The 12503-nt window shown below is 38.3% G+C and overlaps 1 protein-coding gene across 3 annotated transcripts in view; it reads left to right on the top strand.

Moving 5' to 3' along the window:
• The window catches only part of CABIN1 (calcineurin binding protein 1), a 116670-nt gene that overhangs the window by 38111 nt on the left and 66056 nt on the right, over positions 1-12503 (top strand). For all 3 annotated transcript variants that reach the window (XM_058037268.1, XM_058037267.1, XM_058037265.1), the window contains exons 28-29: positions 5580-5759; positions 8251-8585. In XM_058037268.1, the coding sequence (XP_057893251.1) occupies positions 5580-5759; positions 8251-8585 (515 nt within the window). The remainder of the gene's footprint in view (positions 1-5579; positions 5760-8250; positions 8586-12503) is intronic.

Raw genomic sequence — 12503 nt, 5'->3', positions numbered from 1 at the left:
CCTTGTCCCTGTCCCAGTGCTCAGTTTGGTCACTCAGCAGTGACACTGTGTCCTTGTCCCTGTCCCAGTGCTGAGGGGGCTCAGTTTGGTCACTCAGCAGTGACACTGTGTCCTTGTCCCTGTCCCCGTGCTCAGTTTGGTCACTCAGCAGTGACACTGTGTCCTTGTCCCTGTCCCTGTGCTCAGTTTGGTCACTCAGCAGTGACACATCTCTCCTTGTCCCTGTCCCAGTGCTGAGTGTTCAGTTTGGGTCCCAGTGCTCATGGATGGTGCACAGGGCTCCTGTGGGAGGTGCTGGCACAGGGCAGTCCCTGCTGCAGTTCTGAGCTCTGTTCAATGCTGCATTTTAAAATGAAACCATTTTAAGGCCATTTCTGAGCTCTGTTTCCTGCTGCATTTTAAACTGAAACCATTTTAAGGCCATTTCTGCTCTGCAGAGTGTGCCACAGCTCTGTCCTGCTGGTGGGCTGGCCTGCAGGGAGCTGTGACAGTGACATGTGGGCTGTGTCTGCTTGTGGAGCAATAGTGGGAACAGGGATTTTTGAAGTCAAGCCAGTAAACCTATTTAATTCAGGATAAGATTAATATTAAAATGCTCTTAAGCATGGAATTAAGGCAAACAGACATCAGATATTTTTTCTAACATCTGTGACAGATGTGGTTCAGTAATGGCAGTGATTTAATCATCCATGTGACTGACAGGACCTCAGTGTGAAGCAGTGAAGGTCCTGGCCGTACAGATGAATATACAAGTTCTTTCTTCCCAATGACATCCTTCTGATAATAATTAGTATTTTTTTACTAATGTCTTTGAAAGTTAACAAGATTCTTCTTTTGACCTTTTTAAATCTCCTGTCCAAAGCTGCTCTTTTTCACCTTGTGACAGAGTAGGGGATGTAATCTGACATAGATGTGAAATGAAATGTCACAAGTTGAGGACATTATGAGAAATGAGATTAAAAAAAAACTTGCTTCTTGCTTTCAAGTGCCATTTTCTGAATTTTTTAGAGATAAACATGAAATATTTAACTTTACATCAAATTGAGATTTCAGCTCATCCAGTTGTTTGAAATCTTCCTAAAGCTTAGGAATGATGCAATGAAGTAATGAAACAAAATATTATAATACCTAGGAGAAACATCTACTATCAGATCAGATTTTTCCTAGGAATGTAGTTGCAGTTACTTATGCACAATTTAGTAGAACTTTCTCCCTAGGCTCTTCATTTCTGCTACAGATAATAATTTTGGGACATTAATACCCAGCTGTATTTTTATCTTAGCTTTTGAAGTAATAGGAAACTTTACAGGGAGGGACCTCAAAAGAATATTTAGTCCTTGATTTATCAATCTCTTACAACAAGAGACCACCCCAGCTTTTTGGAAAAGCTTGTTGTATTGCTATTGGGGAACTAAGAAAATAGGTAAACAAAATATTAAAATAAAAATATTTTAATTTAAATATAAAAATATATACAAATATTAAAATATAATTTTATATTATATTTTGTATATTATATATTTATATTTTATGGGGAAACTAAGAAAGTAGGTAAAAAAATATAAAAATATTAAATATTTTAAAATTGGAACATAAAAATACATAAATATATAAAATATATTTTATATATTATATATTTATATATTATTTATTTTATGGAGCAACTAAGAAAATAGGTAAACAAAAGATAAAAATATGAAGTATTTTTTAAATTGAAATATAAAACTATATAAATGTATAAAATATATTTTATATTTTATATATTTATATATTTTATGGGGAAACTAAGAAAATAGGTAAACAAAATATAAAAATATCAAATATTTAAAATGGAAATATAAAAATATATGTAAAATATACAAACATATACTTTCTAACTCTTAAATTACACTGGGTTGCATTAAATTGTTTCTAATTATGGCAGAAATTATTAAAAAGCACTGATGTTCTCCATGGGTTGGAGTCATTCAGAAGGGCAGGTGTTGAGAGCAGTTGGGAATTTGGAATTCACTCTCTGCCTCACACACTGCTGTCCTTGGCACCCAGGTTAAATAGCAATAATGACTGCCTCAACTGCACTGAGCTCCTTCCAGAGAAAGGAAAAACTTCACAGCACAACAAATGTAAAATATCTGCTGTGTGTCCATCTAGCATATTTATATTTATTAAAAAAAGCTGTATTTGGCAGCTAGGCTAGAAGAGAATAGTAATTCCATGTATACGAAATATTTTTTTTTTTTTTCTTTTTAGAAAACCAGAGTTAGGATGTGCATTGCTGCAGTTGCCACAAGTTCTGCATTGCATACTGCAATATTTAGGTATTGAGAGAGGTTTTTATTATGTTAAGGAACATCTTGGGTAACCTAACAATTGATGGCTGTTTGCCTGTCTTTGAAAGCCCACAGTGACTGTAGGTTGGTTCACTGTGCTATTTTCTAACTCTATGTAGCAGTTAAGATAGAGATGAGGGCAAAAAAAAGTCAATTTTCTTGCTGCAATTAAAACCCATTGCACTGTACCTAATGAATATGAACAGCAATTATTGTATTTTTATTTTGGTTAATCATATGTATTTGGAAATTCTACCTCATCTTTTTTAAGATAAGTCCAATTCTCCTGGTAATTTTCATATGTCATCTCATTAATCTCTCATTTTTATCCTCTCCTCTGAATTAATTTTTCCCTATTTCAGTGTCTTTTTTAAAATGTGGGTCCTAAATACAGACACCGTAATTAAGTTTAATTTTCATTAGTGCTCAGTAGAACAGGAAGGCTCTTACACATTTTTTCTGGGAAGTTACTGATTGCACATTCAAGAATGCTGCTTTGCTGAGGTGTGTGTAGAGTAGCCTGACATTTAGGCCAGTTCTGGTTTGAGAATCACAAATTCTTCACAAATTCATCACAAATTCACATGTGAAATGTGTGTGCTGGGATCCACTCACACATTTTCCACTCCTGATCCTGTTACCTTTTAGGTGCTTAGAGGAGGATTTATTTATTTATGCTCAAATGATTCTGTGGGAGATGAAGGCAGGCTGGCTCACAGCTTTGACCTTTCATCCTTTGTCAAGATAAGCACTGCACTTTGTTTTACATTCCCTGGGACTTTACCCATCCTCTGTGGTTTCTGAGAAATTAATGCTAATAATTGGTGGCTGCTGCTAATTTCTGGAATACTCCAGGGTTTTCCATCTGGCTCATTTAGTTTGAAAGTATCTGCTGCATTCAAGAAATATCTAATATAATAGAAAGTTGTCTCAATAGTCACCTTCCTCTGGTTTCCAGTGGTTAAGGAGCCCAATGTTAATGTCATTTTTTAAACAGGGTTAATATATTGAAAGAAAAGGAGAATAAACATCCCTACCTAGACCCACACTTATTTAAGCAGAAATTTCAAATTAAATTAGCTGGCTAATTGTAAGGAGGTGTTTACATTTGTTCCCATAAGGAAAAGCTCATGCATACATTTGAAATTTAATGTGTTGAATCATTGTCTGTCTTTGCATGATGAAAAACTATTGTAATTTCCCAGTGTCTGATCTCACCCAGGCATATTGCTCTGGCATTTCTTGATTTACATTCTGATGCTTCATCTGTCATAACCCACACATCAGAACTGACCTGCAGGCTTGTGGCAACATCTGGAAATTTGCAATTTTTTTTCCCCGAGATGAGTAATTCAGCCTCTTTGCCACAGATACAGAAACTTCTTTAAAACAAAATACCAAGGGAGCTACTGTAAATGATTTCCCTGATGTCAACTGGGAGTTCAATAGTATTGATTTGTACCACAGAAAGTTATTAAAGCTTTATAAATGAGTCATTTAAAGCTTGACTGACCTCTCTTCAGAATCTTCTCTTCCCATTCTTTGTAATTATATTCTTTCTGTATAAAACTTGTCATCATTAACCAGCTTCTATAGCTTCCAATTAGGAAGCAAATACTGTTCCTCCATTCTTTTCCAAGATAGTTTTATTAAGATCTGCTCACTGAAAGGGAAGGTTTTCTTTGTGTGGTAGTGAAAAACCTACAGAGTGCATCAAATTTGGTTTAAATTCATTGGAATCCTAATAAGCAGAACCTGATCTGCAAGCTGAAGGTTTGCAGAGGGATTTATCTTGATAAAATAAATTCATAGGAGGCCCTTAGCTCTCTCCTGAACAAGTGCAATTCAGATGGAACAGAAGAAATTTAATTAAATTATCTGCTCATCTCAAAGCAAGGGCTTTTGCTTTGTTAATTTTCTTTCTTGATCTTATCAATAAAATTAATGAATCAGAATGCAGTGGAACTGCCTAGACAATGGATGTAACCCCCTCCTGGTTATGCCATTTCTGTACAGAATTATAAAATGGTTTGGATTGGAATGGACCTTTTAAGATCATGTGCAATGAGCAGGGACACCTTTAACTAGATCACAGAATCAAGTATCAGTATCTTAAGAAGAAATTGGGCAGAATCAAGTATCAGTATCTTAAGAAGAAATTGGGGAGAATCAAGTATCAGTATCTTAAGAAGAAATTGGGCAGAATCAAGTATCAGTATCTTAAGAAGAAATTGGGGAGAATCAAGTATCAGTATCTTAAGAAGAAATTGGGCAGAATCAAATATAAGTATCTTAAGAAGAAATGGGAAATAATTCCTCTGGACTCCAGATTTAAAGGGAATTGCCTGTATAGGAATTTTATATTGAACACTGAATTGTTGGCACAATATGGAAAAATGCCAGTTCCCCATCTCAGTGGGAATGTGCAGGCCTCTTTCTGTCAGAGACACTCAGCTGTGTTCTTTACTCATGCAGGGTTGCCTCTGATAACCCTTGATGTAAAGAACTTGGGTTATATCTGGCAGGTTTCAGACATGAGTGGGAGGTTTTCACTTGCCTGTTCTGAGGTGTGTTTTATCCCCCTGATAAAGTCACAATGCCTGTTCCTGTGCTCATTGACAGCTTAGTTGTGACTGTGCTGTAGTCAGCAGCCCCTGCTCCACTCTGTCAAGGTAAAGTCACTTCTCCTTTTCTTCTGTGGCTGCCTTGAGGTCCAGTTTCCCTGTCTGTGTTAGGCCTGGTTCTTTGATGTGTTGTTTATTTGCCATATCCAATCACCTTTCAGAGTGTTTGTTGAATAGCATCTTACACCTGCAGGATAGTTGGCATCAGAGATCACCCCTGTAAGTCTTTGCCCTCTAATTTTACTGGTTTTTCTTTCTTTCATGAGTAATTTTTACCAGTATTGTTCTTCATGGTTTTCTCTTGTCAATTGAACTTTGCTTGTGTCAGGTTCAAAATTATACTGGGTCCAGTAAACCTGGGCGATTTTCCAGGGCCATACTGCCTGAAATACTGTGTCCCCAGCCTAACTGCTCTTGAAAATTGAGCTTTATTGCTTTTGAATCAAATTCCAGGATTATATTCTAGGAAGAAATGTGATGAGAATGAAATACCTTTTCTTGGTGGTGGTAAGGGATGCTGTGTGGCAGTTGTAAGAGTTTGCAGAGTTTTGTGTTGCTGTTACCAAGAGACAAGCAGCAGCTTGAGGGCTATGAAGAGATGCATTCCTTCTTTATCTCCTTGCAGAGAGGAGTCAGGATAGCACGGGAGCAGTGCTGTCTGACTCCAGCTCCACACAGGACATGTTCAATGAGCCTGCCAGCTCTCAGGACAGCCTGAAGAAGACTTACACAGAGAAGAGGATTTCTGCTACCTGTGCTGATACACTGGTGCTCAAAGAGACGCTGGGATCTGCAGAGGAAAAGGGTAGGCCTGATTTAATAGATCATGTCAGCTGCAGTAGTCTCATTAAAGTGTTTCTCCTGGCTTGCACTGAAATATGCTGCGCTGTGACTGAGGATTTGAGCTAGGTATCATTGCTGCCTCTATGTGTAGCTTAAATTTAGAGCTGTGCCCCATTAATTTGTCCACCAATCCAATTTGTTCTGTCTGTTAAATCTTACAAAGAAAAACTAAACTGCTGTCTGCTGGCCCTTTGACTGACTTGCCTTCTTTTAGGTCATTATTTGCTTTTTCTTCAGTGTTTCATATTTTTAAATAATTTAAAGAGTAGTTATTTGAATATAGTCTCAAACAAGACTTTTTTATTTTTCCCAGGAATAGATGACCTTTTGTTCTGTCCCATATTCAGTACAGAGAAGAGCTTAAGTAGTAGAATTTAGATGCTTTATTCCATTGTATACTTCATTCCAGTGGAGAGCTAGAATTGCTCTCTACCAGATTTTTCCATATATAATAGTACTAAATGTTCTGTATTCCACTGGAAAAATGGTCTCAAAATCCATTAGCTGGAGTTTCCCTTTGTCTGATGTTTGTACAGTTGGATGTGGCAGTAGATAAAGAGGCTGGACTTCAACAGGGAAAGACAAACAAAACCAATGTGTAAATTTTGTCCACCTTTCCAGGCTGTGGCTTTCTGTGGGATGTTAAGTCTTCTTTGCCAGCTCACACTTTCCCAGTTCCAGACATCCAGAGATCATGCTGTGGAGAGTCCTGAACCACTTCCCTGATCTCACTAGGAACAAGTGCCAAGCAGTTTTATCTTTGTTTGCAGACTTGGATTACCTTAGTTTCTAGTTTTTAAAAATATTTTACTTCAGTCTTGCCTAAGCTAAGGAAGCCTGTGGTGGTGCTTGCATTAACATGCTGAAATAGATGCCAGTTCCTAGGTTTACTTCCATAATCACTAAACCCAGTAGTCTTTTGGCTACTAGACTAAAATCATGGCTCTTTTTCAGGCTTGCAGTGAGCTGTGTTATTGTCATCATCTGTCTGTCAGAAAAACCATCAAATGCATTCTTAAATTAGTGGTGTTTATTAGAACAGATGTTGTTTCCCATAAAGCTACCTGTACAGTAAAATTATTTTGGGTATAGACATCAGGCAAGCACATTTTGAAAAATATGTGTTCTATAAAACATCTTTGACTCAAAAATTCAGCCTTATGAGAGAAAAAGTTATGGAACAGCTTTATACTTGAGGATTAAGTACATTTTAGTATATCTCTACACTCTGCTGGGAGATAAGATCTAATGTAAGAGGCTCTTTATCCTAGCAAAGACAAAGACATGGTAAACTTCCATGACTGAAGATCAAAGTTAAGGAAATTAATCTGCATGTAGGATGTGTGTTTCCAGCAGCAATGGTTAGCTAGCAGGAAATGTGGAAGCTGCCACTGTAACAAGATAATTTCTGAAGCAAGATTTGGTATCCTTCAACAAAAGATGGGTCAATTGAATTGTAAGTTGCCAAAATAATCCCAAAAATGTTTACATGGAACTGTAGGTCCTACATTGTGCAGAAGACCAGGTGAGCTGCTGCTGATCCTTCTGTCTGAGTCCATTTTGTGTTCTGGGATTGTGTTCTAGGCAGACTATTAAGAATAAAACATTTCACTTGGGAGGATGGCATTTTCTGTTCTTTCTTCTTTTCTTTGCAATAAAATATTCCTGAATTTACTCTTTTATTTTGGCTTTTTTCACTCCTCCACCTCAATCTTCCAAGACTATGTAAAACCCTATATTGTGTAAGGTGTGAATTCCTAACTATTGTTCAGGATAAAACCCAAATTAAGACAATGGAGATACCAGGGTAAAACACAAATGAAGGGAATGGAGATACCAGGATAAAACCCTAATGAAGGGAATGGAGATACCAGGGTAAAACCCAAATGAAGGGAATGGAGATACCAGGATAAAACCCTAATGAAGGGAATGGAGATACCAGGATAAAACCCGAATGAAGGGAATGGAGATACCAGGATAAAACCCTAATGAAGGGAATGGAGATATGAGGGTAGAACCCAAATGAATGGAATGGAGATACCAGGATAAAACCCTAATGAATGGAATGGAGATACCAAGGTAAAACCCAAATGAAGACAATGGAGATACCAGGGTAAAACCCAAATGAAGGGAATGGAGATACCAGGATAAAACCCAAATGAAGGGAATGGAGATACCAGGGTAAAACCCTAATGAAGACAATGGAGACACCAGATAAAACCCAAATGAAGACAATGGAGACACCATGGTGTGGCTCTGTCAATGAGTTGCAGATCACTTGTTCAATGCACATCACAAATAGTCATAAATTTTTTTCAATATTTCTGTCTGTGCTTTAATGAAGAAAAGGATTACCTTTTGTCATACTGAATTTTTGTCATTTTCTAGATGTCCTTTGCCATTTGGAAATGGCACTTTTCACTGTCACTTTTCTCTTACTGTTCCAACTGCAGGAAAATCAGAGGAGCTGCTGGAGATCTCAGTGTCTTATGATCCCACTGAGCCTACTGCCCAGAAACTGCTGCTGGACCCTCAGTGTGCTCCTGGCAGTGCCCCCAGAGCTGCCATGGCCCCAGGCTCCCAGTGGGACTGCAAGAAGAAGGCTGAGCCCTGTGCAGAGGATGCCTGTGAGTTCCCCCAGGGCCTCCCCGCGGACCTGGAGGAGCAGCGCAAGTTCCTGACGGAGCAGTGCATCTCCTCCTTCTGCCTGTGCCTCAGCCGCTTCCCCCAGCACTACAAGAGCCTCTACAGGCTGGCCTACCTCTACACCTACAGCAAAACTCACAAGGTGAGCCCTGGGCCCCAGTGAGCCCCAGGGGGATTGGGATCTGGAGGGAGTTCTCAGTGTGTAGCTGTATGCAAACCTTGAGATAAGAAATGCTGAGTTAGGAATGCCATGGAGTAGGACAGGCTCTATCAACTCTATCAATTCTATCAGCTTTCTATCTCAGCTCTTGTTGAGAGAGAAATTGAACCAGAAACAAGTTTCAAAGGATGGCTGTCAGGACCTTTAGCTTATCAGAAACCCTGAGATTGTTAAAAGTCTCTTTTCCCAGCCTGGTGCCTGAAGGAGTCAGGGCTCTTCATTTCTCGGTCTCAAGGTTGTTCATTGTTTCTCATCTATAAAAAATTTTCTCCTGCCCTGCTGAGGTCCATCCAGCAGGACAGTTCCAGGCACTCTGCCTGCCCCAGGGCTGTGTTATGTCTTTATACTAAAAACTACATGTACAATGTTCACAATTACTTTCCAATACCTATCACCTATGTTAGACAGTGAGCTTCTTCTCTAAACCAATCTGTGAGTGCCACCATCACAGCAGAAGATGGAGGCCAAGAAGAAGAAGAAGGAGAAAGGCTGGACACACCCAGTTCCCTCCATCTTGCCTCCTGAACCCCCATACCAAAACCCCAAAATCTGCTTTTCCACCCCATGATAGCTTCACTAATATTCTACCTAAACTGTTGTGGCTTGCTGATCTTCATCTAAGGTTGGTAATTTGTTCCATGGGTCATAATCAAACCCATAGGTGTTCTGGGCTCTGTGCCAGGGTCCCTGAGCCCCCTGGCAAGGGGTCCTGCCCATCCTGGACAGCCAGAGGGATGTCCTGGGTCCTGACAGATGGCCTTGCAAATAAGACTGGATATTTTAGAGAAATAATACTATGAAAGGTGCATTGTAGGAGGACCCAGAGGGGTAATTTTAGCTGATTGGCTTTAAGGCATTTACAGCATGGTGTGGCTGAAGCTGACAGGCCAAGAAATGCTTATAGTGTTTCACTTATAGTGTATCACTTACAGTATTGCAATTAGGAAATAATTAGCTTCTGATTGTGATGGTGTGAATTATAACATCTGTATTATCCCACTCTCCTCATGAGACTGAAAATAGAATAAAAGGTTTTAAAACACCTCTCAGTGGGCCCATCTCTGGGTCAGGAAAAGAGTATTGTCCAACACCCCAGCAAACCAACTGTGCTGCCACTGGCTCTGGTGCAGAAGTGTCAGTGCTAAAACACATCTTGTTCAGTGCAGTTTGGAATGAAGCTACACTTGGGGAAGTCTTCAGCTGCTAGACTGCCTGACTTGTGTGTGAGGTCAGTTAAGGAGAAAATTTCTTTTTTTATTACTGAACTAAGTAATTTTCTGTCATTCAGCAGAGAATTACATTTCAGATATGTCACATAAATTAAGATGTTCTCATAAAAATGACAGCAATTATTTATTTTACTGAATAAGTGGACTGAAAAGTGACTTGGAAGCAGAAATTAATCAATATTGTGTAAACACATATGTGACACAGATAAACTTTCTTGATATCCTAAGTCTTTAATGGTAAAATGGGTAGGAATAGTACATTGAAATGATCAGAGGTATTTCACTATTTGCCATAATCAAGGTTTTAATTCACAGATTTTATATTTGGAAGTCTTGTATTAGATCATATGCTGCTTTCCCTGGCTTCCTGAGTTTTCTTCCCCACAAGTACTTATGTGAACAACAGGGAGGGGAAACAAATTGTGCAAAACAAAAAAAAATTGCTGCTCCCCTGGCCTGGAGCAGCCGTGTCACCAGTGTCACTGCAAAGGGAGATCAGGCAAGTCCTGCCAGCCACTGGAAGGTGATGAATATTCCATTTGTGAGTGATTATCCAGAAAAAATATCACCCTTTTTATGGAGAGCTTGTTTTGCAAACATTCTTACGCTGTTTGTATGTAACAGTTGTTAATTTTTCCATGGAGCTCATCATGAATAGGAGCCATAGATTCCTGCAATCTGTCATTACTGTTGCTGACATGATTTTGTATCAACATTCAACAAAAAAAGCTGCCTGTTTTTAATTTATTGGTTCAAATAGCACGGCCTTGCCTGAGGAACTACTTGCAAAATATTTTCTTCCATTATTTTTCCCTGATGAAGCTTTCTCTTTTGCTTTTTATATCTCCCTCCTTATATAAATATCAACTCAGTGATGGATTTCCATGTGAAATACACATTGTCTAAATCTGTTTCCTCTTGGAACTCAGAAAAACTAAATCCTGCCTGTTTGAGCCTAGTAGTTACCAGGCTTCAAGGAGCACTTTTGGGTGTCCTTTCTATTACTACTGTCCTTTCTATTACTTCTGCAGAATCCATAATGAACACTTGGCATGGCAAAACCCAAAAAAATCTTCTTATTGCAATATGTGCACTACATATTTTCACATGAGTTTTACATTTCTTTCTTCAGTGACTCATTCAGGTTCTTTTGTAGAGCAATGCCCAATGTCTGTGCTTTAGTGGAACATTACTGTGTTTTTAGTGAAGTTAAACTCCTGCAGAAAATTAAAACACAAAATGGATCACTGTCAACAGTAACTGCAGTAAGAATTATGCTTACGTTTACTCATGATCAGTCTGATTTAAAAAATGAGATAAATTACATCAGGTTGAGTTGTTGGGGGGCAGAGTGGTAAATTTTAGAAAACTGAGATTAATTTTTAAATGTGTATAACCATCTTGGAAAATTCAGCATTTATGTTCCAACGCCAGGAATTTGCATGAAGAATTTAGACTGATGGCCAAAATTCATGGTTGGCTGGGAAGAAGAGAGGATTGGCAGGTCTCCATAATGCTCAGAAAAACAAGTTTTCCATATGCAATCTGTTTTCTCCCATTTCACAGCTTCCCTGGTTTTGCTGTTGTGAGATTAGTGAAGATAGTTGAGTGCTTTTTAAAATATCTTTTCAAACTCTATGAACATTTTGTTTGGCTACATGTTCTGTTAGGTTTTTTCCCCCTGCAAAATCCAGCTTAATATTTGGAGTCTATTTTTCTTTGTTTTAGTCTGTTATCAGAAGAAATTTGTACATAGCTGTCTTTAGTTGGAGTAAATGTGCAGGCAAATACAAATGAATTTTCAGAAGTTGCTTCATTGCCAATTTGGGCAGTAGTTTCATTTTCCTGTTAGTATTTTCTTGAAGTAAATTCTTCACTCTTTGTGACTTTTGCCTCTAAAATGAATGTTGGCCCAGTTTGGAAGGAGAAATTAGGACATGGCACTCTTTGTCAGTATAAAGTATTCACCTTATGGATCAGTATTTGGAACTGGTCTAATAATCTGTAACCAGCAGGTTGTCAGGAAAGAAAAATATTTACTTACATGCTTTTTTTAAATCTCAGAATAAAAAGTGCTCTGTAAATCCTGCAAGAATCTGCTCACAAAGACTGTGTGAGTTTTTTAAGTTTGTATGTTCTGTAATGTCTGTTATTACCAGAGCCCTTAATGGGGAAATAAATGTTGGGTGTGACATGAGGTCAGTGATGTGGCAGGTTGGTCAAACCAACATAATACATGCATGCAAAAATTACAAGATTATATGTTTGTAGGCTTAATATGTACTTAGAGACAGACATAATAGATGTAACCACTCTAAGTAGAAACAGTTTGATAATAACAGTTCTTTTAAAAGGCCACCCTTCAAATCAGTAGTCATTTTATTTTGCTTTTATTTGATGGAGGAGGAGGTTTTTGAGACAAAGCCTTCTGATGGACTGTAAAAGAAATCAGAGGGAAGGATTAAAGTATAGTGGAGGGTTTTGTTCACCTCCCAGAAACACTTTGTGGAGTTTATAGTTTAGGTAAAGGTGTTTCTGACACCACTGAGTTAAGGGGTGTCCATCCTAGGTGATTCAGTTCCACTTGGTTGGCCCTAAGAGATTTTCCTTT

Source organism: Melospiza georgiana, chromosome 18 (genome assembly GCF_028018845.1).
Source record: "Melospiza georgiana isolate bMelGeo1 chromosome 18, bMelGeo1.pri, whole genome shotgun sequence".
In the NCBI taxonomy this organism is placed as follows: domain Eukaryota; kingdom Metazoa; phylum Chordata; class Aves; order Passeriformes; family Passerellidae; genus Melospiza; species Melospiza georgiana.
This window is presented reverse-complemented; position numbering and strand designations above follow the sequence as displayed.